We start from the raw sequence: 26,461 nt of genomic DNA on the forward strand, positions 1-26,461 counted from the left end.
GATGTGGGGCTCTCCTTTTTTACAAATGCACTTACAGGTGTCTGGTGGTGGAGGTTAAGCTATATAAAATTACTAGCACTTTTTTAAATCATCTAATTGTTTTAGGGCAGAGAAACCTTCCAAGACAACAAGGAGGAGATTTAGGACGCAAAAAGTGTGCTATATGCAGGAAGTCCTTTGTCTCTAAGTCCAAGAAATCACTGTGTAAAATGCACGGAAAAAGTAGTATCAGAAGAGCCTCCCTCATTTCTGGACTCCATGAGGAATATGATTAGAGAGAAAGTAAAAGCGGTGGTGGAGTCAAGACTACCTCTCTTGTCTCCACAAGCTTCCACCTCTCAAAAATCCCGCAGTTCCCAATTATACGAATTTGATGTTGATGAAGGGGAGATCCTTGATGACAGCTCTGACTTTTCGGAAGACTGTTATGGGAGACCGTTATTCCTTCCAGAAGAGTCGCAAGGTCTTCTGAAAACAGTAAGGGCTACTATGGATATAGAATACCCTAAAGAGAGCCAGTCGGTACAGGATCAAATGTTTCAGGGTCTGGGGGAGAGAAGAAAATGTGTCTTCCCTGTACATAATAGTATTAAAGATTTAATCTCTAAGGAATAAAGAGACCCGGAGAAAAAAGCCCCAGTTACAAGCTCTTTTAAAAGGAAATATCCTTTTGCGGATTCTGATGCGACTCTTTGGAATAAAACTCCTAAGATTGATGCATCGGTAGCCCGCATATCAAAGAAAACCTCCTTTCCGTTTGAGGATATGGGCTTACTACATGAACAAAAAATGCGAAAGCCTGCTTAAAAAAAGCATGTGAGACCAATACTGCAATGTTTAGACCCAGTATTTCTTCCACCTGCACGGCTAGGTCCTTGTCGGTATGGCTAAGTCAATTAGAAGATCACCTGGCAGCTGGAACTCCTAGAGAGGAGATCTTAGCATCGACATTGAAACAAGCAACAAACTTTTTAGCGGATGCTTCGGCTGATTTGGTGATATTGTCGGCCAGATCAGCTGCCATCTCCAATGCAACAAGAAGGACCATCTGGCTCTGTTCCTGGTCAAGGGATACGGCATCTAAAAATCGCCTGTGTTCTATCCCTTGTGAAGGAGATCTTTTAATCCCTTGTTCTATTCACCCTGATAGAGCTCTATCAGGGTGAATAGGACTTAACGCTCTCCCTGTGCATAGTGCACACAGCAGCAGGGAGCTCACCATGGCAGCAAGGGCTTCAGTAGCGTCCTGGCTGCCATGGTAACCAATCGGAGCCCCAGCAGTGTAATTGCTGGGGCTCCGATCGGAACTGACACTGCCACCAATGATTTTAATACGTGGGATTGGGGGGGCGCACTGGTCCACCAATGATTTTAATATTGGGGGGGCTGAGGGGAGGGCACGCACTGCGCCATCAATGATTTTAATACTGGGGGGGGGAGGCGCACTGCGCCACCAATGATAATATTAACATTTAATACAGGAGGCGGGTGCGACACCTGAGGGGTTAACTGCCGCTAATCGCAGCTCCCCACCAGCACTCCGGGATTTGTATTAAAGAGGACCTTTCATCTGGCAAAAAATTCTGAACTAAGTATCATGATATGTACAGCGGCGCCCAGGGATCTCACTGCACTTGCTATTATTCCTGGGCGCCGCTCCGTTCTCCCGCTATGTCCTCCAGTATTTTCAGGGACTTGGTTATACTGGGCAGAGACTGCCCTTGTTCTCCTGGGTGTCTCCTTCTCCCAGGCTGTAGCGCTGGCCAATCGCAGCCCAGAGCTCACAGCCTGGGAGGTTTTTTTCTCCCAGGCTTTGAGCTCTGCGCTGCGATTGGCCAGCGCCACAGCCTGGGAGAAGGAGACGCCCAGGAGAACAAGGGCAGTCTCCGCCCAGTATAACCAAGTCCCCGAAGATACCGGAGAACATAGCAGGAGAACGGAGCGGCGCCCAGGAATAATAGTAAGTGCAGTGAGATCCCTGGGCGCCGATGTACATATCATAATAACTTAGTTCAAAATTTTTTGCCAGATTAAAGGTCCTCATTGGTGCCCTCCTCATTGGTGGCAGCTGCACAGAGGAAGGGAGAGACTGCTTCCTTCTCCCCTGTGCTGCTAAGGAGAACACAGAGCGCACTGAGAGCAGCCCTCTCATTGTTCTCTGATGCTAGACTGCGCAATAGCGAAGTCTAGTATCGAAAAAAGGCAAATCCTGGTATAGAGGTGGATACCAGGCAAAAGTGTCAATTGGGTATCGAAAATTCGATACCCGTAACAACCCTAGTTTCCGTGCTCTGTTTTTGGACCCTTTTTGAATATTGGCACCACATTTGCTATGCGCCAATCTTGTGGAACACTCCCTGTCAGTATAGAGTCCATAAAAATATCAGAAATAAGGGTTTGTCTATGACATTACTTAATTCTCTTAGGATACGGGGGTGTATGCCATCTGGTCCTGTCGATTTGTCTATTTTAATCTTTTTAAGACGCCACTGTACTTCTTCCTGGGTTAGACAGGTCACTTTTAATGGGGAATTTACTTTTACATTCTGCATTTCATCTGACCGTTTATTTTCCTCAGTGAATACAGTGGAGAAAAAAATATTTATTAGCTTTGCTTTCTCCTCATCGCTCTCTGCAACTTCCCCCTCATTACTCTGTAAAGGGCTGACACCTACAGATTTATACTTTTTACCATTTATATAATTGAAGAACATTTTAGGGTTAATTTTGCTCTCTTTTACAATTAATCTCTTGATCTTTTTTGGCTGCTTTTATTAGTTTTTTACATATTCTATTTTTTTCCTTATAGTTTTTCAGTGCTTCCTCGCTACCCTCCTGTTTTGGTGATTTAAATGCTTTCTTTTTGTCATTTATTGCTTTCTTTACAGTTCTATTTATCCTCATTATTTTTTTCTTGTTCCTTAAAGAGCTTCTGTCACCCCCCAAAACTCATTTTTCATTTTTAGGCATATTAAAATCCTTATTGTATGTCTATTCCCTATATAGGGCTCTTACCTTGTTCTGTGGCTTGGTTTCACAAAAAATTGAGCTTTTAAAACATGCAAATGACTTCACTACCAGCAAGTAGGGCGTCTACTTGCTGGTAGCCGCCGCATCCTCCTTTTAAAAAAACGCCCCCTCCTCCAGGGAGCGCTCTCCTCCTCCGGCTGGCCCTGTCTGCAATTCAAATCCCGCGCCTGCACCTTACGTGTCTTCATTCGGCGCAGGCGCTCTGAGAGGAGGACGCTTGCTTCCTCAGCACTCCCTCAGTGCGCCTGCGCCAATGACGTCTTCTCTTTCGGGTTTAGAGGTGACGTCATCGGCACAGGCGCACTGAGGGAGTGCTGAGGAAGCGAGCGTCCTTCTCTCAGAGCGCCTGCACCGAATGAAGACACGTAAGGTGCAGGCGCGGGATTTGAATTACAGACAGGGCCAGCCGGAGGAGGAGAGCGCTCCCTGGCCCTGTCAATCAACTGGAGTAGGGGGCTTTTTTTTAAAAGGAGGATGCGGCGGCTACCAGCAAGTAGACGCCCTACTTGCTGGTAGTGAAGTCATTTGCATATTTTAAAAGCTCGATTTTTTTTTTTGTGTGAAACCAAGGCACAGAACAAGGTAAGAGCCCTATATAGGGAATAGTCGTCCAATAAGGATTTTAATATGCCCAAAAATGAAAAATGAGTTTTGGGGGGTTGACAGAAGCCCTTTAACCTTTTATTCCCATAAGGTATGTACCTCTCACAATTAGATTTTTGGATGCTTTTAAAAATATCCCATTTTGTGGCTGTATTTTTATTTTTGAGGACTTTGTCCCAGTTAGTTAGGCCTATGGCCTCTCTTAGTTGGCTAAATTTTGCTTTTTTAAAGTTTTGGTATTTTTGTTCCTCCCTGAAGAAACAGTCGTTTGAATGACAATTGAAAGGTTATTTTATGGTCACTATTTTCCAGGGGTTCCCCAACCTGCACATCTGTTGTTCCGTCAGGTCTATTGGTTAATACTAAGTCCAATATATTATCTATTACCAATCGTACATCTACTTTTCAAAACGGAACAATATTTGCTTTGGTGATCCGCCTTACATGCTGATGTTTATATTTAATTTTTAAATAGACTATTATGGAAACCCCCCTTGAATAGTATGGATAGGCTGAGTGATACCCATCTGTGGCCCATCTCTTTTAAACCCACCTTACTGAGTATTTATCTAAATGGGTCCCTTGTAGACAGATGATTGCCAGCAGGTAACCCAATTGATTTCCTAATCAAATACAGCAAATATTTTCAGTTTTTCTCTTTTTTTTCCCCCCCTACAATTTAATAACAAATCATAAATAGACCGCATGTTAAAAGAATATACTTCCTCTGAAGTGTGAAAAAGTCTTATCTTGAAGGACACCCTCAAACTAGTTGGAAAAAGTAACCTATTTCACTCCAGCTTGTCATAGCCTCCTTTTTATGTCACCATATTTCTTACTTTGTTTACTAGTAGAGGCAGAATAATGACGGAATAGCATTACTTGTTTTTTTCCCCTCAAAAGAGAATTTATCCGATGTCCTTGCATCGTTCAAGTTACTATCCCAGTTTCTGGCCACCAATAATTTAACAGGTACTGTCGTTGGGATTTCTCCAGGTGGCCTATTCTGGGTAGTCACTCTATGGGCTCTACATTAAAGAGATTCGACAGTACCCCCAGGCTGCATTTCTCAACAAACCATTTTTGGATAAATTCAGTGCAATTTGCACCCTCTGTATCCTCTGGTATTCCCACACAGCTTAGGTTGACTGTACATGACTTGTCCTCTAAATCAATTAATTTATTCTCCATAGCCACTTTTGCCTGTTTGAGATGATACGTCATTTTTCAAATTATGCACCACATTCTCCAGTTCCAAAATTCGCACTTCCACTGTATCCAAACGTTCTCTAAATTTCGACAAATTATCCCTTATTATGCTCACATCTGATTGCACTCCTCATTTGCATTACTACTTTTTCCCATCATGCCATCCAAATGCCTTAACGGTGACGGTTTGTCTCCCAGGATCCCTGTCGATCAGCTGTTTGAGAAGGCAGGGCTGAAGGCTGGCAGTAGCTCTGTGGCCTTCTCTCCGCTTTTCCTAGGCCAAGTGACGACACATTCATAGTAGTTTATGGGACTGAGCGCAAGACCAAGCACAGCTGCTATACCATGTATGGCACTGTGCTTGGTAAGCACGGAGAAGACAGCGGCGCTCACAGAAGATCCAGTGCCCTCTTAAACAGCTGATTGGCGAAGGTCCCGGTTGTTGGACCTCCACTGATCAGATACTAATGACCTATCCAATTCAGTATGTTCCTCTATTTCTTTCCACCACCACCCCTGCATTCTCCGCCATTCAAGATCTAGTTTCATACCCCAAATCAGCTTCTTTAGACTTGGGAACTTGCAGGGGGTAACGGGCCTCATATATTTATTTATAGCACTTTGCTTTTTTCTTGTTTCTAGCCCAGCCCCAGATTTTCTGTTGCTGCTACCATGTTCTTTTTTTTTTTTCTTTTGTGGCATTTTAGATGTACTCATGTCCATTTTGAGAAACGGATAAATACTGCAGTTCGGATTTTCATTTAACTCTTGTGGGGAACAAGTATCACTATAGGGGGAGAGAGTTATACTTTAACTTGTATAGGGCTTCACTTGACACCCGCTTATGGGGATACACCAAACAGGTCTATGTGGCTAGGGCACACGACTGTGCGGTATACGGGATAGTTGTTAATATTCAAACCCGGCCTTTATTGAGATCTGGTGGCAGTATTGTTTTTCTGTTGTCTATTAATGAACCGGGATGATACTCTGACCACCTCTTCCTTCTTAACCCCAGCCCTTTTCCCGATACCTCCTTTGCTAAGCAGTGTTCACCTTCAGTGTCAGCTTCTATTTCTAATGCCATTCCAGTCCTTCTCTCTCCCTCTCATGGTTCCCTGTACGATGTATCGGATGTCCCACAGTGCTTGTCCACCTACACTCACCTAAAGAATTATTAGGAACACCTGTTCTATTTCTCATTAATGCAATTATCTAGCCAACCAATCACATGGCAGTTGCTTCAATGCATTTAGGGGTGTGGTCCTGGTCAAGACAATCTCCTGAACTCCAAACTGAATGTCAGAATGGGAAAGAAAGGTGATTTAAGCAATTTTGAGCGTGGCATGGTTGTTGGTGCCAGACGGGCCGGTCTGAGTATTTCACAATCTGCTCACTTACTGGGATTTTCACGCACAACCATTTCTAGGGTTTACAAAGAATGGTGTGAAAAGGGAAAAACATCCAGTATGCGGCCGTCCTGTGGGCAAAAATGCCTTGTGGATGCTAGAGGTCAGAGGAGAATGGGCCGACTGATTCAAGCTGATAGAAGAGCAACGTTGGCTGAAATAACCACTCGTTACAACCGAGGTATGCAGCAAAGCAATTGTGAAGCCACAACACGCACAACCTTGAGGCGGATGGGCTACAACAGCAGAAGACCCCACCGGGTACCACTCATCTCCACTACAAATAGGAAAAAGAGGCTACAATTTGCACGAGCTCACCAAAATTGAACTGTTGAAGACTGGAAAAATGTTGCCTGGTCTGATGAGTCTCGATTTCTGTTGAGACATTCAAATGGTAGAGTCCGAATTTGGTGTAAACAGAATGAGAACATGTATCCATCCTCTAATGCACCATGTCACAAAGCTCGAATCATTTCAAATTGGTTTCTTGAACATGACAATGAGTTCACTGTACTAAAATGGCCCCCACAGTCACCAGATCTCAACCCAATAGAGCATCTTTGGGATGTGGTGGAACGGGAGCTTCGTGCCCTGGATGTGCATCCCTCAAATCTCCATCAACTGCAAGATGCTATCCTATCAATATGGGCCAACATTTCTAAAGAATGCTATCAGCACCTTGTTGAATCAATGCCACGTAGAATTAAGGCAGTTCTGAAGGCAAAAGGGGGTCAAACACCGTATTAGTATGGTGTTCCTAATAATTCTTTAGGTGAGTGTACTTTTCACTTCTGACAGTTTGCTTGTCTGCCTTGTTACATTGCTCAGCGCACAGAGTGGATACCCAGCAGCCCTGCACACTGAGTCTCCCTTGCTGTGAAGTGGGCCTTCAAATGCCAGACGTGCCAAGTGTCTACAGTGGGACGGAACACCAGGTGTTTTCTGTGAATGTTTGCATCTCCCAACCTTGTGTCTCGAACTACAACGTTCGCATGCGGCGTATCAATTCCTGGCTATCACTGTGTAAGGCAGAGCCTAGCATCACACGCCATGCACCTCCTGACTGCTCCTCTGGTCTTTAGAGGAGAAGCTTACTATTGAATGTGAGCAGAGAACACAGTAATGGTGAGAACTGATTTCCATCACTACTAGAACAGCCTGCTTTTCATAAGTAAGCTGGAGTTGGTACATTTCTCCTATCTCCACCCAAAACTACCTTCAACTCTGACACCACAGCCCTGTTTTGTTTTTTGTTTTTTTGCTAAATGCTTTTCACTTTAAAATTTCTCTTGAAACCATCCAAGATGGACCAGCTCACTGAAGGGTCAGATTTTATATCATCCCACCCAAATTGGTGGAGATGGGAGGGGAAGGAGTGAGCAAGAGCTGAGTGAGACAGAAGAGATATATACAAACCAATAGACTGCTTTAGCTAAATAGGAAGCTTATATCTCAGCACAACTGCTTTATTGCTCACATCCTTACAGGTCAGTACTTCTCTATAATTTCCCAGCGCTAAGTGAGTGTGAGAAATTTGTGTTTCTATGTGCAGTGGATGGGAGCTAGTAACCAACCACGTGCGCTGCAAACTAAAGAACTAGCATAAAACTGATTAAAAATGCCACATAAAAGTCATATCATGGCCAGATAGTTATTTCTCATGTACACACACTGTATTCTTGATTAATGCAAAGTTTGTTGAAAGGCCATTTATATATAAAATGCTACAAAATATAGAAAATCATGCATTAAACTTATCTTGTGTTTCAATTTCAGTGCTATAAACAAATGCTTGATGACAATGTTCGCCACTTGCTCATTGATGTGAGACCACAGCCTGAAGTAGATATATGTCACCTGGAGCATTCTTTTCGTATCCTTTTAATTAATGAGTCATGTTTTTTAAAACTAATCTGGTGCTCTTTTCCTTTATTTGTAAGTAGCATCTAACGTTACAAACAAATCATCTATTATTGGACATGGCAGATGCATATTACAGGTACAGCCAGAAATTTTGTTTCTAACCCGTTTCTCGTTTGTCTTTCAATGTCTACTGAATGAGTGGATTCTTCCTAATGTTGAGCTGAGAAAAGCATAATCTCCTTCCTCCATCATCTGCATAAGTTAATTCAAGTGAATAATAAAACTTATTTATGTAGTCTTCAGTATTTAAACTGGTTGAGCCAAGTTTTCTATTTCGTCCACCATGACGGCTTAACCTGGAGATTGACCCCTTGACCTCTGTAGGGGCAGGAACACAGAGAGTTTAAAAGGCCACCACCCACTCTAACCCTCAGTGTTTCCTGTCCCTACGGGGGCATTTCACAGAGAGACCTCCTGTGGGAGGTGAAGAACATCACCCTTTGTTTTTTATTTTAAATACCTTATGGGATTTTTATCCCTTTCCCTCTGTCCTCCGGCTGTTCCTTCCAAAGCTGGGCAGAGGAAGACATAATGGAGCTGCATCTCGTTCCTGTCCAGCAGGGCCCTGAATCTCTCCTCATGCGCAGGGTCCCCCTTCCCTCTATTTGGAAGCTGACCGCTCACCATAGAGCACGCTGCACACAGACCCCTGTGTGTGAATCCGCAGCGCTGCGCTCTGTTCGGGAGCGGCAGGATGCTGAAGGGGCGGAGACAGGAACCCAGGCGCGCGCGCAATGATGACGTCAGACGCCGCACCGGCATTTAGAGGCAGCAGTTTTGAAGGGACTACTGCTGCTTCGAGAGGGAAGTTCCTGCTCCAGATGTCGGCCCCTGCAGGCCAAATGGATCCTACAGATGCCCCCTCGGCTACTCCAACCATGAATTCCCCTGTGGGGAGAAAAATTTGTATCATGATGACTCTTATAGGGAGTAAAAGAATCCAGGGTAAAAGCTAAGGTCCCTAGATGCGCTACTTGTGGCAAGAGATTATCTGAAAATCACAAAAAGAATTTCTGCCAAGCCTGCATTAACGAGCTTGTAAAAGAGGAGCAACCATCCATACTTATGGAAGTTAATTCAATGATCCAGAGCGAGATAAAATCTTCCCTGGCCTCTCTCAGATCTGCCCCTCCTACTCCACCTGCTAAAAAATCTAAGGTCTGAATCAGAGGACATGGACAAGGAGCCTTCCAGCTCTAGACAGAACGTAGACGCACTGTCAGAAGGAGAACTAGTGGAAGACAGTAAAAAAATACTTATTTTCGTCTGAGGATATGGAGGAGTTATTGGGCGCCGTAAGGGCAACCATGGGCATTGAGTAAATACAAAAACCTTGATCAGTCCAGGATAAAATGTTTGGGGGTCTCAGAGCTAAAAAATCAAAAGTGTTCCCAGTAAACGAAAACATAAAAGATATGATCCTGGATGAATGGACTGATCCAGAGAGGAGATAGGGAGTCTCCAGTGAATTAAAAAACAGACTTACTGTTTGATCCAACCGATGTAAAGATAGTTAACGAAACACCGAAAATTGACATCCAAGTAGCGAAAGTGGTCAAGAAATCCTCCCTTCCATTCGAGGATTCCTCTCAGTTACAGGATCCGATGGAAAGGAAGGCGTACTCACTCCTAAAAAAAATCTTCTGAAGCATCCATGTTTGGAATAAAAACAAACATAGCTGCAACCTCTGTAGCTAGGTCCATGTATTTTTGGCTTAGTGAACTGGAAAACCATATTAAAAATAAAACCCAGAGAGAGGAAATCCTAAATTCTATCCCACTCCACAGCATTCTTGGCGGATGCCTCAGCTGAGTCCGTGAGGTTTGCCGCCAAGGATGCCGCTCTCTCAAATTCCGCAAGGAGGGCCCTGTGGATGAAATCTTTTGGAGGGGATAGAACGTCAAAAGCAAAATTATGTTCTATCGCCTTGAAAAAGCAGCAGACAAAAAGAAGGGGTTCCCTGAGAAAAATAAAAAGAAGCACTTTTGTTCCTTTAACACCCAATCCAAGTCCTATAGGGGAAAAGGAAAAACGGGTAGGTGGAGCTACCAAAAAGGGGGGAAAGGCAGAGGGTTCCTTCTCAACCCCCAAAACAAACAGTCTGACAAACAATGACACCAGAGTGGAAGGAAGGTTAAAGAAATTTTTATCTCACTGGGAAACCGTGACCCGGAACCCCTGGGCCTTGGATATCTTAAAAAACCGAATAGACTTTTCCTCAGCCCCTCCAAAAAAGTTCCGGATAACCTCCCATAGCCCAAATGTTCTAGGAAGGATTTGGCAGGGAGTCCTACAGTTAACAGAGTCAGGGGTGGTGGCAAAAGTCTCCAGTTCAGAAGAAGGAAGGGGTTATTATTCAAACCTGTTTTTGGTTCAGAAACCAGACGGATCCTTCCTTACTATCATAAATCTAAAGATCCATTGTATGGGGAAAATTCAAAATGGAATCTATAACGACCATCATTCCTTTAATCAAAGACTGAGATTACATGATGTCCATAGATTTGAAGGACGCTTATTATCATGTCCCCATACACGACAACTCGCAGAAGTACTTCAGGTTTGCACTGATGGACAGCACCGGAGTGGTAAACCACTTCCAGTTCACTGCTCTACCCTTCAGAATTTCTTCTGCCCCAAGGGTTTTCACAAAGCTCGTGGTGGAAATCATCTCTCCTCTCAGATCAGAGGGAATGAAAATCTTTCCGTACCTAGACGACTTCCTTATTCTGGGAAACTCTGAGTCAGAGGCATCCAGTCACACCAGTTACCTGATTCGCAGATTTTCAGAGTTGGGCTGGATAATAAATCAGAAAAAATCTTGTCTGGTCCCATCCACCAAGATGAAATTCCTGGGGGTACTTCTAGATTCGGTAACTCAGATGTCGTCTCTTCCTCAAGAAAAACTGATGGCCTTCAGAGAAAAAACAAAAAAATGTCAGTGCCAAGCCCAGTGCTCCATCCGCAATGCCATGAGTCTCTTGGGAATGATGACCTCCTGCATCACATCAGTATTGTGGTCCCAGGATAACCCAAGAATTGGGACAAAAAAATAGTCCTCTCTAGAAAAAAAGAATATGCATCCCCATTTACGTAAAATCAGATTTGAATTGGTGGACGGAAAAGAGGAATCTGTCAAGGGGCGCACCCTGGATAAAAAATCCGGAGATCCAGATGTTCACAGACGCAAGTGGCACAGGATGGGGGGCAAGGGTGGGCTCCTCAATCTACCAAGGCAGATGGTCGGACGACATAAAAATAAGATTGTCAAACCGAGAGCTGAGGGCGATCTGGGAAACTCTAAAAGCATCCCAGAAAGTGGTACTCGGAAAACACCTGAAGATACTTTCCGACAACATGACAGCAGTAGCATACTTAAAGCACCAGGTAGGCACGAGATCTCCAAGCCTAAAAGACCTGGCGGAAAAAAGAATGTGCTCTCCATCACAGCAATCCATCTAAAAGGTACAGAAAATGTAGACTTCCCACTGGGGCCCTGCAAGTAGCTGGAAGCTCCTGTCCAAGGTACAGAGGGATTTCAACCACATCAGTATTAGGGGGTTGTGGGATCGCATGGCCACGACAGCTGCTTAGCGGGCCATGGAGGGGATCAAATGGCATCATCACATTCGTGCCAACACTCCTTACAAAGGCAGGAAGACAGAGAGAAACCTGTCACTGAGGCTCTATTGAAAGCTTTAATGGGGGACCTGAGGAAATCCTTTCAAGCTGACAGCGTTTTGCTGTCTGCCTTCAGAGCGGAATGGTGACTGATCGGAGGCAAACTGATGCATTCTGAGCTGATCCTTTTCGATTCAGAATGCATTAGGGCAAAACTGATCAGTTTTGGACCGCTTGTGCCTATGACGGATCTCACAAACGTGTGAAAGTAGCCTAAATCATAAGCGCTTTCCACATATATATTCTGCTGCTTTATCAGAAAAGAGGAGTTTTCATAGATATAAAGGATTCCTTGGCCTTTTAGTTATTGGATTCTAAGTTAGATGAAGGGGGGAGATATATAATCTTGATTTGTGAAATTAACAATGCTCTCTTTAATTTAGTAGCACTTTACGCACCCAATAAAGGCCCACTTAGGTTTTTGAACAAGCTGTTTAAACTAGTCTTGACTGCCAGGAACGGGTCACTTGTGATCATGGGGGATTTTAACTCTCTAATGTGGCCAGCATTAGACTCTGTGCCACCAAAGTTTGACAGCCCATCTAAGCTGCTTCTTCTCACGCAGAAAGAAGGTCTTCTAGACGTATGGCGGTTGAAACATGCAGATGAGCGTCACTATAGCTACTTTTCATATGCGCATAAAACATACTCCAGGATTGACCTCTTCCTGACAGACAGCAACACTTTACAACAAGTTGTTTCTTCGGATATAGGACTTATTAGTTGGTCTGACCATGCCCCTGTTCATATCACTTTAACTGAGCAATACAACTCTAAATATCCTCCTAGCTCCATGAGAATTATTAGGGAATTTTTTGCACTCAATGACACAGGTGAGGTTGACAGAAAGTCGGTAAGGTGTGCCCACAAGGCTTTTGCGAGAGGACACTATGGGTATAGCCTCTAGGGACAAGAAAGAAAGAAAAGTGCTTATGGTACAACTTACTAACTCCATTATCAGACTCAGCAATTTGAATAAACATACTTTCTGCCCAGTTACAGAACAAGAGATAAAGGACCTTCGTCATAGACTACATAATTTAAACCTTTATAAATATGATTTGGCACTGAGACGCCTTAAAGCTCAATATTATGGGCATGACAATAAAGCAGGCTCGCTTCTTGGCTCTAGATTTAAAGTAAAGCAATCTAAGATGAAAATCCCCTTTTTGTGTGACTTCTCTGGGTCACAAAATATTTGACCCGCAACAAATTGCTAACTCCATTGTTTTGTTTTATTCTTTATGTAATTTAGGTAAAGATGTTGGCACCCACGGAAAATGCCATTGACTGTTTTTTAGGATCAGTGACTTTGCCCCAACTGCAATAAAACCAGCTGAACAAATTAAGGTCAGAATGATGTACTGATGTAGAAATTACTCTTCCAAAGCCTGGCAAATCTCCTGACAAACCAGAGAATTGCCGTCCGATCTCACTTCTCAACATTGATTTAAAACTATATGCTAAAATATTGGCTTTGAGGTTCTCCCGGATATAGTTCATAGGTACCAAGTAGGCTTTGTGAAAGGGAGACAATCGGTCTAGACCAGTGGTTCTTAACCTGGGTTCGATCGAACCCCAGGGGTTCGGTGAGTCAGTCTCGCGGGTTCGGCCGCCGGCCCTGGGGGGCCGCTTTGATAGGTGGCTGCCACAAGACAGGAAAATATTTATTTCCTGTTACTCAGACTCCTTTTGTGCCCGCTGCGGCTCATGATCAGAAGAGCCGAGCGAGCGCAATGATTTTGCTTCTGCCAGCCGCCGGATGTGAGCGGCATATGACGACATGACGTCATATCCGGCGGCTGCGCGGCGGCGGATCTAGTGACTGCACAGCATGGTGGCGGCGGCATCCTGTCCCTCCTGCACACAGACACCGGCATCACTGAGCTAAGCTGACCTGTTGTACTACAGGTAAGAGTAAAGGGGCTTGGAGGACCTATTGTGTATTGTATTTAAGGGGTCAGCATTGTATTGGAGGGGCCAGCAGTGTATTTTTGGGGGTCAGCAGTGTATTGGGGTGGCAAGGATGGGGGTCAGCAGTGTATTGGGGTGGCTAGGAGGGGGGTCAGCAATGAATTAGGGGGGCTGGGAAGGGGGTCATCATTGTATTAGGGGGGCTGGGATTGTTTTGGGAGGGGATCAGCAGTGTATTGAGGGACTGGGGGGTCAGCAGTGTATTGGGGAGGCTGGGGGTCAGTAGTGTATTAGGAGGTTGGGAGGGGGGTCAGCAGTTTATTAGGGGGTGGGAGGGGATTAGCAGTGTATTATTATTTGTTCAGCAGTGTATTGGGGGTGGTGGGGAGGGGGCAGCAGTGTATTAGATAGAGAGAGGGGGGGGGCAGTAGTATATTAGGCGCAGTGACTTATGGGGCTGACATAGATTTTTTTTCCAGGGCTGCTTTATATCCTCAGTCCGGCCCTGGAGGTCTAGACACACACCCGACTCGCCCCGCTTGTCCATCATTGGCTGCAGGTGATCACGCAACATCGCTTGGCCTATCCCTTCATACTAACTATGTCGAGCAAAAAAAGAAAGTGGTCGGACGAATATGTACAATATGGATTCACATGTATAACGGAACGTGATGGGAGTCAGCGTCCTAACTGTATGATTTGCAATGCCAAGTTGAGCAATTCTAGTCTAGCACCGGCAAAACTAAGAGAACACTTCCTTAAGCTGCATGGAGATGGAAAATACAAGAACACAACACTCGCTGAATTCAAGGTGAGGAGAGCCAGATTCGATGAAAAGGCTAGTCTGCCTGTTCTCGGCTTTGTACCCATCAACAAACCGATCCTCATAGCATCGTACGAAGTTGCTTACCTGATCGCAAAGCAGGGCAAACCCCACACCATTGGTGAACCACTCATAAAACCAGCTGTGTTGAAGATGGCGAATATCATGCTGGGAAAAGCGGCTGAAGTTAAGTTATCCCAAATTCCTCTTTCAAATGACACCATCAGCAACAGAATAGAGGACATGAGCAAAGACATCTTGGCTCAAATAGTTGCAGATATGATTTCAAGCCCGGCAAAATTCAGCCTTCAACTCGACGAGACCACAGACGTCTCCAATGTAAGCCAGCTTGCAGTATTCGTGCGCTATGTGAAAGACGACGTGATAAAGGAAGAGTTTTTATTTTGTAAGCCTCTTACAACAACAACTAAGGCAGCCGATGTGAAGAAACTTGTGGATGACTTCTTCAAAGACAACAATCTTTCGTGGGATATGGTTTCTGCAGTTTGTTCGGATGGAGCTCCAGCCATGCTGGGAAGTCTGGTTTTGGTGCGCTAGTGAAAGCCGATGCACCACACACCATTGTTACGCATTGTATTCTGCATAGGCATGCATTGGCAACAAAAACCTTGCCTCCAAAACTGGCAGAAGTATTAAAAATTGTAGTGGAATGTGTGAACTATGTGCAAAATAGTGCTCTGAGGCACCGCATCTTCAGGGAGCTGTGTAAAGAAATGGGATCTGAATTTGAGGTACTTCTGTACCATTCCAATGTTCTGTGGTTATCCCGGGGACAGGTGTTGAATCGTGTTTTTGCCGTGCGTGTGGAATTAGCCCTGTTTTTGCAAGAGCACCAACATTGTCATGCAGATTGCATCAAAGATTCCGAGTTCATTCTCATTTTAGCGTACATGACTGATATCTTTGCAGCTCTAAATCATCTCAATCAACAGATGCAGGGCGGTGGAGTCAACATCATCGAAGCGGAAGAAAACCTGAAGGCTTTTCAAAAAAAGCTACCGTTATGGAAACGACGAATAGAGAACGATAACTTCGCAAACTTTCCCCTGCTAGATGACTGTGTAAGTAAGATCGAAGATGTATCTGGAATCGGAGACATTTCTGTACCCATGGAACTGAAGCAAGCAATTGCCACGCACTTAGATGAGCTTGCAACGTCTCTTGATGGATACTTCCCTACAAGAGAGTCATATCCAGCATGGGTGAGACAGCCGTTCACATTTAGTGTTGAGACAACAGATGTCAATGATGAATACCTCGATGAAATCATTGAACTTCAGAAGAGCCAGGTTCAACAGCAACTCTTCAGAACAACAACGCTCTCAACGTTTTGGTTTCAACAAATGGTAACGTACCCTGTTATTGCTAAGAAAGCTCTGGAGTTTTTCATACCGTTTGTTACAACATATCTTTGCGAGCAATCCTTTTCAAGGATGCTGGACATAAAAACGAAGAAAAGGAACATACTTTGTTGCGAACATGACATGAGAGTGGCACTTGCCAAGGTAAAGCCGCGCATTTCTGACCTGGTCTCTGAAAGACAACAGCAGAAGCCACACTGATTTGCAGTAAATATTCATTATTATGTTTTTATTTTTGTGTTAAAATCATGTTTTAATGGTTTTGTTCTTTGTTCTTAATGGTTTTGTTCTTTAATGGTTTTATTCACTTTGTGCACCTATGTATAAATATATACCTATGTTTTGAATTTGAAAAAATCATATTTAATTTTTCCAATTAAGAATGGTTCGGTGAATGCGCATATGAAACTGGTGGGGTTCAGTACCTCCAACAAGGTTAAGAACCACTGGTCTAGACAGTTTTAAGATTTGCTGGGAGGGTTGGAAGCGTGTCGGACGCCTTCTATGCTCCTATCCTTGGACGCGGAGAAGGATAGGGTTTTTGCTTTATATAGTACTCCATCAGCAAAAGTACTGGCCCCGGGGTTCTTATTAAAGTTCTTTACTATATCAAATGGTACGCACCAAGGGTGTCCATTATCGCCCTTGATCTTTACTCTTATAATGGAGCCATTGGCTGCAGCTAGGGATGAGCGAATCGACTTCGGATGAAACATCTGAAGTCGATTCGCATAAAAGATCATTTGAATACTGTACGAAGAAATAACTGAAATAGAGTGGCCTAAATGGGAGGAAATGCTCAAAAACCCCAAACACTGTGGCGTGTTTATAACCGGGGAGGAATTGCTCCCCTGGTTATAAACACGCCACAGTGTTTGGGGTTTTTTAAGCATTTCCTCCCATTTAGGCCACTTTATTTCAGTTATTTTTCTTGATATGTTTAGAATGTGCCATTGCGTACTGCTGGTAGCATTCTTTTGCACCTGGTATCTTGTGTCACATGGCCTGTTATAGGTGGGGCTTACAGCCTAATCATCTCTCCCACTACCTGAGTGATTTCACTATGGAGGTATGTGATAGTTTGGCTGTAAGTTGTATCTTAGCAACTCTCGGACAGTGTTCACACACCGTAGGTAGTCTAGTGGTAGGAACACATCCCACACTGAGATACCTTGACGGTAGTGCAAAAGGGCTAAAGTCTCAGTTTTTAACATAAGTTTGAGGGATTAGCCAGTGTTGTCAGTTGCATATCATTGTGGTGCACCTTTCACAGTGATTTAACCACTTCCCATCTGGGCCCTTTGCCCCCTTCCTGACCAGGCCAAATTTTGCAAAACTGACATATCTCACTTTGTGGTAATAACTTTGGAACGCCTTTATTTATCCAAGTCATTCAGAGATTGTTTTCTTGTGACACATTGTACTTCATGATAGTCATAAATTTGAGTCAAAATATTTCACCTTTATTTATGAAAAAATCCCAAATTTACACAAACATGAATAAAAACATTTAATTGTGACTGTATTAATACTCTTGTAGTCTTCCCAAAATGTAATGTAATGAATCTATTGCTGGATGTTAGCAGTACTATGTAAGAGTAGCTTCTATTGACTCCCCTGTAGTGTGTTGCTGGTGGCTACTTAACTGATTCTTTGGCGCTAGATATGTCTATTCGGTTGTTTTATGTTTTTTGTATCCTTTTCTTTCAATCCCCCCTTTTGTTTTATCCTGATCTTTGGGTCCATAACACCGGAATTCAACTCCTACATTGATGGACACTTCTCAACTCAAATCAAGAATTACATGCTTCCACATTGGAGTCGTTATATATGATGTAATTTTATGTGTACTGTAAAGCCGTCAGATCCTACGACCAGCGTTGAAGAAAGCAGGGACACAAAAAAGTCACTTCAATCCGGTGTATTGATTCCAGCCAACTGACAGTGCAGTACAGCCGGATCGCAGCCGGGTCAGGTAGTCAGTCCATACACAAGAACAGAGTGATACAGGCTCAGGTCTCACTTAGAACCGTCCTCAGGCCAGTGTTGCTTCACACACGCCTTGCTCTCTGTGATCTGTAAGCCTCTGGCTCATACAGACACACCCTGCTTCTTGCTGCTGACTTTTAAATTAGAAACGTGGACATAGACCACCTGCAAAACTCAGAGTCAATCGTGGGGAATAAGCACCCACCCAGCTCTTGGTTTATTCTCAATAAAACCCAGGCCCGGATTAGCCTGGTACCAGCTATACTAAGTACTAACAGTGTCCACTGTGGAAGCGCTCATTAGTACCGGAGGACCAGGAAGCGGTGAAGGTTCTGTACTCACCGCTTCCTGGTCCTCGGCTGTCGGCTCTATGACCTCACGCTGTGCGCGCTGGTTCAATGCACAGCCGGCGGCAGGATGAAGAGGATCGCGCTGGAGGAGAGGAGCTGCGGCGGCCGGAGCGGGAAAGGTAAGTGCTTTTTTATTTTATTCCAGGTTGATGGGGGCTAATATAAGGCTTATGGTGGCTGGTGACAAGCCATGGGGGCTGATATGAAGCTAGTGTCAAGCAATGGGGGCTAATAAGAGATAATGGGGGCTGAAGAGAGGCTGCTGGGGGCTGGTGACAGGCAATGGGGGCTGATATGAGGCTGCTGCGGGCTAATGAGAGGTAATGGGGGCTGAAGAGGGGCTGGTGACAGGCAATGGGGGGCTGATATAAGGCATATGAGGGCTGATGAGAGGCTTGGGGCTCTTATCTGAGGTCTGATTGGGGGTCATTCACATAGGGTCTGATTGGGGGTCTGATCTGAGTTCTTATTAACATTGGTGGTCTGACCAGAGATCCAATGAAAGATATTTTTTTTCTTATTGTCCTCCTCTAAAATGTAGGTGCGTCTTATGGGCTGGTGCGTCTTATAGGGCAAAAAATACGGTAGGTTTCCTGCACCATTCTAGGAGACACATATATGAGGCCTGTCACTGCCACACACTACCTACACTATTAATTTCTAAATAAAAATTATGTAAAATAAAATGTTAATCAAAACAAAAATCCATGAGTGACTGATGTCAGTCTATCAGTCACTCATGGATTTTTGTTTCTTTAAAAAAAAAGTTTTTATAAAAACAAAAGTAAAAATTGGAGTGACTGATAAACTGATATATATTGTGCTCTATCTGTATGTGTTTAATTTTTACATTTCATATTTTTCATTTTTATATTTTACGTTTAGTTTATATTTTATTTTTATCCCAGCTATTATTATAAATATTACCTGTGTAATAAATTATATTTATACATATTTTTGTGTTTTGTTCAATAATTTCAAATGAGGGGTGTGCCTGTCACTGACTAAATAGGGTTAAACTAACTGATCAGTGGGGTTCCAATTGCTGGGAGACCCACCGATCCCAAGAACAGTGGTCTGGTTTCCTGATCCTGGTGGAGCATATGCCCTGATGTTCTGTTCATTCCGCATGGAACTGCAGCAGCCGAGTACAACACTCTGCTATTTCTGGCGGTCCCTGTTCTCAGAATCTGTGGGGTTCCCAGCAGTCAGACCCCCACCAATCAGTTATCTCCTATCGTGTAGGGGAAACTTGAAAACTTGGCACAACCCCTTTAAGACAAATGTAAATCGATCCAGGAAATTTTTTCTTAAGTACAAAAAGATATACCTTTAAGTCAACTGGAGGACAGTAGTTTGAATTGGTCTAATGTCCTGACTGAAAGACTTTCAGATCTGAGCAAGAGTGCTAATGGAGTAGACAATAAAGGTAAGGATTTTTATTCTTTTGATCACATTTTTCTCATATTGCAAAAAAAAAATGATAGATTTATAAAAATCTCTTCACAATGCTGAGTATGTTTATAAAGCTGGCAATCCGAATGAAATAATGAATGCTCTTTCAGTTAAGATATTTCTCCCAACTCTACCATAGTCATACATGCCTGGCCAACGTAACCCAATCCTGTTTAAGACCTTAGATCGGTAGAGACCATGGCATCTAAGTGGTTAGACAAAGATAAAAGGCTCCCCCTATCACCCCATCTCCCTTCCTTATGATGCAATCAGCCAGGCCACTAACAATGGTTCCTTAGTCTGCCAGAGGTAGGGCCTAAAGATCTTACATAGGACGACAGAACAGCAGATTTTCAGGAAGGAAGCATTCCTGCCCGACAAACTGCTGCTCACTGGTGGAGGAGACTGCTTCATTTATATGCAGTGATCTCCCCCATAGTATGCGGAGGAGCGATCGCTAATGCCATCGCTCTTCGCCATAATGACTCATTGTTTGCAAACAGCAGATCGTGCTGTGTAAACAGTGCTGCTGACACAGTGATTTTTGTGTACACACAAACGTTTGGATTACTCTATGAATGAGCGTTTCGCTCGTTCATCCAGTGATCAGCGGTACATTTACACTGCCAGATAATCGCTAACGAGTGTTCCTGTGAATGCTCGTTAGTGACTATCTTTAAGATAAAGGGCCCTTAATTGTATGCCAGTCAGTGTCATTTATGGCTAATTCCCTTAGTGGAACTTAAAGAAAAAAGGAAAACCCTGTTAAGTTCATGTACAGTTCTTTCTTATACTAAGGCTACTTTCACACTAGTGTTTTTGCTGGATCCGTCAGGGCTCAGTAAAAACGCTTCCGTTACTCATAATACAACCATCTGCATTCAACCGGATCCCGGTTGTATTATCTTTAACATGGCCAAGACGGATCGGTCTTGAACTCTATTGAAAGTCAATGGGGGACGGATCCATTTTTGATTGTGTCAGACTTAAACGGATCCGTCCCCATTGACTTGCATTGTGGGTCATGACGAATCAGTCCTGCTCCGATTCCCATGACGGAAAGAAAAACGCAGCTTGCTGCGGTTTTCTCTCCGGTATGGGAACACAACCAAACTGAACGGAATGCATTTTGTTTCTGTTCAGTTACGTTTTGTCCCCATTGACACTGAATGGGGAAAAATCAAAAGCATTTTTTCAGGTATTGAGACCCTATGACGGATCTCAATACCGGAAAATAGAAATGCTAGTGTGACAGTAGCCTAATGCAATAGTATTTTCAGATCAGAAGAGAGATAATTCAGTGTAAGCAGTTCATTAACTACATAAAATATTTATTTTCTTTATTTTTTTAGTGATTGTTATATGCAAACTTGGAAATGATTCACAAAAAGCTGTGAAGATACTACAGGAGTTTTCAGACAGAGGAGCATACAAATTTATTGCCAAAGATATTAAAGGGGGTTTGATGGCCTGGTCTGAAAAGATTGATTCCAATTTTCCACGATATTGAATTGTTATTCCGCTATTAAGTTACAGATGATTTTTGTGTGCTCTGTTAATAAAACATCCTGTATGTGTGCGTTTGTGTTTAAATGGGTAAAAGATCAGCAGTGGTGTATCACAGCAAGGTGTTAAAAGGTCCCATATGATGAGTCTGCAAAAATTGGACTTGAAGTGAAATAAAGGTTCAAGCCATCAACACAGCAAATATCATTAAAGGGCATCTGTCAGCAGATTTGCTGAAACTGGCTGGCCTCTTGCTTGTTCGCTGAAGACATGTGTGCTAGTTTCATGTTCATATGTGACCACATTGCATAGAAAAATGTTTTAATATTTGCAAATGAGCAATGGGGGTGTAGCAGTTTCTCCTTGAGTCTCTACTGTGCCTGCAACTGCCATGCCTTCCACACTTTGATTGACAAGGCCAGGCAGTGTAAACGTCATCATGCCTGGCCCTGACTTCTCCTAAAGTCTTGTTGCTTTGCACTGTGCACCTTAGTATCTGGCACAGATGCAGTAATGTTTTGCGCTCGTTTTTCTCAGCAGTGCCGGCACATATGAACATGGAACCAACACAGATGCATTCAGCTGCTAAGCACTCATACAACAGGTCAGCCAGTTTCATAGGTACAAACCTGCTGACAGATCCTCTTTAACCACCTCAGCTCCCCTAGCTTAAACACCCTTAATGACCAGGCCACTTTCTACACTTCTGCACTACACTACTTTCACGGTTTATTTGTCGGTCATGCAACTTACCACCCAAATGAATTTTACCTTCTTTTCTTCTCACTAATAGAGCTTTCATTTGGTGGTATTTCATTGCTGCTGACATTTTTACTTTTTTTATTAATCAAAATTTAACCTCTTCACGACCGCAATCTGTATATATACGTGATAGCTGCACATACCCCGTGCAGCTACCACGTGTATAGACGTCAAGCCAGCTCTTTAATCCAAGCGCTGCAAAGCGCTTGGATAAAGCTTCTGCCCCTGGCCTGGTGCTGTCACGGACAGCATACAGTCTAGTAATGCCAGCAAGGGGCCAATCAGAGTGCCCCTTGCCGGCAATCGATTCGATTGGTTAGTCTGTGCAGACTAACCAATCGGATCGAGGCAGTGTTAAAATGCCGGTTTCAGGCTCTGATCTGCGCTCTGCAGATCAGAGCCTGAAATCGGTAATGTGTCCTGAAGCTCCCGATCTGTGCCCCCTTCTTGTTCTTGTCCTTCTTATCCTGCCCCCGATGCGGTCCGCCCCCTCCTGCCCCGATCTGTGCCCCCTTCTTGTTCTTGTCCTTCTTATCCTGCCCCCGATGCGGTCCGCCCCCTCCTGCTTCGATCTGTGCCCCCTTCTTGTCCTTCTTCTTATCCTGCCCCGATCTGTGCCCCCTTCTTGTCCTTCTTCTTATCCTGCCCCCGATGCGGTCCGCCCCCTCCTGCCCCGATCTGTGCCGCCTTCTTGTCCTTCTTCTTATCCTGCCCCCGATGCGGTCCGCCCCCTCCTGCCCCGATCTGTAATAAGTAAAATGCTGTCCCCCCCTCCCCCGTTTCCAGCGCTGCCCCCTGCCCCCGATGCGGTCCCTCTTCTGTGTGTGATGGCAGCGGCTCCATTCCTGAGCCGCCGCCATCAGCAGCGTGTGTCAGCTCTATGCTGACACTGCTGTAACCCCATAGATGCCGCAGTAGCGGCATTCATGGGGTTAATAGAGGGAGGGTCTCCCTCTCTCAACCATCAGGGCTGCTGCGATCGCAGCGCCCGATGGTTGCCATGGCAACCGGACGCTTTGCAAAGGCATCTGATTGTATTATACTGTATAGTACAACCATCAGCCCCACTGGATCTTCAAGATCCAAGAGGGTACTGATAAAAAAAAAAAATGGAAAATAATAAAAGTAAAAATAAATAAAAAATGTAAAAAATAAATTTCCTTTTCCTATAAAAAAAATAACAAAAACCACACATATTAGGTTTCACCGCGTCCGTAGCGACCATCTCTATAAATATATCACATCATCAACCCCGTCCAATAAACACCATAAAAAATAAAAACGGTGTAAAAAAATAAGCCATTTTTGTCACCTTACATCACAAAAAGTGCAACACCAAGCGATCAAAAAAGGCGTATATACCCCAAAATAGTACCAATCAAACCGTTACCTCATCCCGCAAAAAAAAGCCCATATTTAAGACAATCGCCCAAAAAATAAAAAAGCTATGGCTCTGACTATGGAGACACTAAAACATAATTTTTTTGGTTTCAGAAATGCTATTATTGTGTAAAACTTAAATAAATAAGAAAAAGTATACATATTGGGTATACCTAACCCCTCAGATAAACACTGTAAAAAAAAAAAACTTCCAAAACAGCCAATTTTTTGGCCACCTTGTCCCATAAAGTGTAATAATGAATGATCAAAAAATCCTATGTACCCAAAAATGGTACCAATAAAAACCTCAACTCTTTCTGCAAAAAATGAGCCCCTGCACAAGACGATCGGTAGAAAAATAAAAAAACATATGGCGTTCAGAAAACCAATCCAGCAAAATCTGCCTTCCAATAACCATACGGTGTTCCTTTCCTTCTGCGCCCTGCCGTGTGCCCTTACATCAGTTTACGACCACATGTGGGGTGTTTCTGTAAACCGCAGAATCAGAGTAATAAATATTGAGTTTTGTTTGGCTGTTAACCCTTAATGTGTTAAAGAAAAAAATGTAATAAAATAGAAAATCTGCTAAAAAAGTGAAATTTAGAAATTTCCTCTCCATTTTCCTTTAATTCTTGTGGAACACCTAAAGGGTTAATAACGTTTGTAAAATTGGTTTTAAGTAACTTGAGGGGTCTAGTTTATACAATGGTGTCATTTATGGGGGTATCTACTAAATAGGCCCCACAAAGTGACTTCAGACCTGAACTAGTCCTTAAAAAGTGGGTTTTGGAAATTTTCGTAAAAATTTTAAGAATTGCTTCTAAACTTCTAAGCCTTGTAACGTCCTAAAAAAAAAAAAATAACATTTCCAAAATGATGCCAACATAAAGTAGACATATGAGGAATGTTATGTAATAAATATTTTATGAGGTATCACTTTCTGTTTTAGAAGCAGAGAAATTGAAATTTAGAAAATTGCAAATTTTTATTTCTTTTTGGTAAATTTGGGATTTTTTCATAAATAAAGGTGATATATATTGACTCAAATTTATGACTGTCATGAAGTACAATGTGTCACGAGAAAACAATCTCAGAATGGCGTGGATAAGTAAAAGTGTTCCAAAGCTATTACCACTTAAAGTGACGCATGTCAGATTTGTAAATTTTGACCTGGACACTGGGGCATCAATGACCTTTGGTCATGAAAGGGTTAACGAAATTTTTGCAAAAAAATGACATTTTTCACTTTCAGTTGTAAATTTTTTTTTAAAAAAACGACATCCATATATAAATTTTTCTCTAAATTTATTGTTCTACATGTCTTTGATAAAAAAAAATGGGTAAAAGAAAAATGGTTTGGGTAAAAGTTATAGCGTTTACAAACTATGGTACAAAAATGTGAATTTCCGCTTTTTGAAGCAGCTCTGACTTTCTGAGCACCGGTCATGTTTCCTGAGGTTCTACAATGCCCAGACAGTAGAAAAACCCCAAAAATAACCCCATTTCGGAAAGTAGACACCCTAAGGTATTCGCTGATGGGCATAGTGAGTTCATCGAACTTTTTCTTTTTTGTCACAAGTTAGCGGAAAATGATGACTTTTTTTTTTTTCATACAAAGTCTCATATTCCACTAACTTGTGACAAAAAATAAAAACTTCCATGAACTCGCTATGCCCATCACGAAATACCTTGGGGTGTCTTCTTTCCAAAATAAGGTCACTTGTGGGGTAGTTATACTGCCCTGGCATTTTAGGGGCCCTAATGTGTGGGAAGTAGTTTGAAATCAAAATGTGTAAAAAAATGCCCTGTGAAATCCTAAAGGTGCTCTTTGGAATTTGGGCCCCTTTGCCCACCTAACCTGCAAAAAAGTGTCACACATGTGGTATCGCCGTACTCAGGAGAAGTTGAGCAATGTGTTTTGGGGTGTCATTTTACATATACCCATGCTGGGTGAGAGAAATATCTCGGTCAAATGCCAACTTTGTATAAAAAAAATGGGAAAAGTTGTTTTTTGCCGAGATATTTCTCTCACCCAGCATGGGTATATGTAAAAAGACACCCCAAAACACATTCCCCAACTTCTCCTGAGTACGGCGATACCACATGTGTGACACTTCTTTGCAGCTTAGGTGGGCAAAGGGGCCCACATTCCAAAGAGCACCTTTAGGATTTTACAGGCCATTTTTTACACATTTGGATTCCAGACATCTTTTCACGCATTAGGGTCCCTAAAATGCCAGGTCAGTATAACTACCGCACAAGTGACCCCATTTTGGAAAGAAGACACCCCAAGGTATTTCGTGATGGGCATAGTGAGTTCATGGAAGTTTTTATTTTTTGTCACAAGTTAGTGGAATATGAGACTTTGTAAGAAAAAAATAAAATAGATAAATAATCATTTTCCGCTAACTTGTGACAAAAAAATATAAAAATTCTAGGAACTCGCCATGCCCCTCACGGAATACCTTGGGGTGTCTTCTTTCCAAAATGGGGTCACTTGTGGGGTAGTTATACTGCCCTGGCATTTTAGGGGCCCTAATGTGTGAGAAGTAGTTGGAAATCAAAATCTGTAAAAAATGCCCTGTGAAATCCGAAAGGTGCTCTTTGGAATGTGGGCCCATTTGCCCACCTAGGCTGCAAAAAAGTGTTACACATCTGGTATCGCCATACTCAGGAGAAGTAGGGCAATGTGTTTTGGGGTGTCTTTTTACATATACCCATGCTGGGTGAGAGAAATATCTCGGCAAAAGACAACTTTTCCCATTTTTTTTATACAAAGTTGGCATTTGACCCAAGATATTTATCTCACCCAGCATGGGTATATGTAAAATGACACTCCAAAACACATTCCCTAACTTCTCCTGAGTACGGTGATACCACATGTGTGACACTTTTTTGCAGCCTAGATGCGCAAAGGGGCCCAAATTCCTTTTAGGAGGGCATTTTTAGACATTTGGATTCCAGACTTCTTCTCACGCTTTAGGGCCCCTAAAATGCCAGGGCAGTATAAATACCCCACATGTGACCCCATTTTGGAAAGAAGA

The 26,461-nt window shown here is 43.2% G+C and overlaps 1 protein-coding gene across 1 annotated transcript in view; it reads left to right on the forward strand.

The window, feature by feature from the left end:
• MOCS3 (molybdenum cofactor synthesis 3) overlaps positions 1-21,348 on the forward strand; it is a 482,262-nt gene extending 460,914 nt beyond the window's left edge. Inside the window, exons 11-13 of the mRNA XM_040429301.1 lie at positions 8,028-8,124; positions 19,639-19,743; positions 21,122-21,348. Coding sequence (XP_040285235.1) covers positions 8,028-8,124; positions 19,639-19,743; positions 21,122-21,279 — 360 coding nt within the window. The 3' untranslated portion in view covers positions 21,280-21,348. The remainder of the gene's footprint in view (positions 1-8,027; positions 8,125-19,638; positions 19,744-21,121) is intronic.
• Positions 21,349-26,461: the final 5,113 nt, after the last annotated feature.

The sequence above is a fragment of the Bufo bufo genome, chromosome 4, assembly GCF_905171765.1.
Source record: "Bufo bufo chromosome 4, aBufBuf1.1, whole genome shotgun sequence".
In the NCBI taxonomy this organism is placed as follows: Eukaryota; Metazoa; Chordata; class Amphibia; order Anura; family Bufonidae; genus Bufo; species Bufo bufo.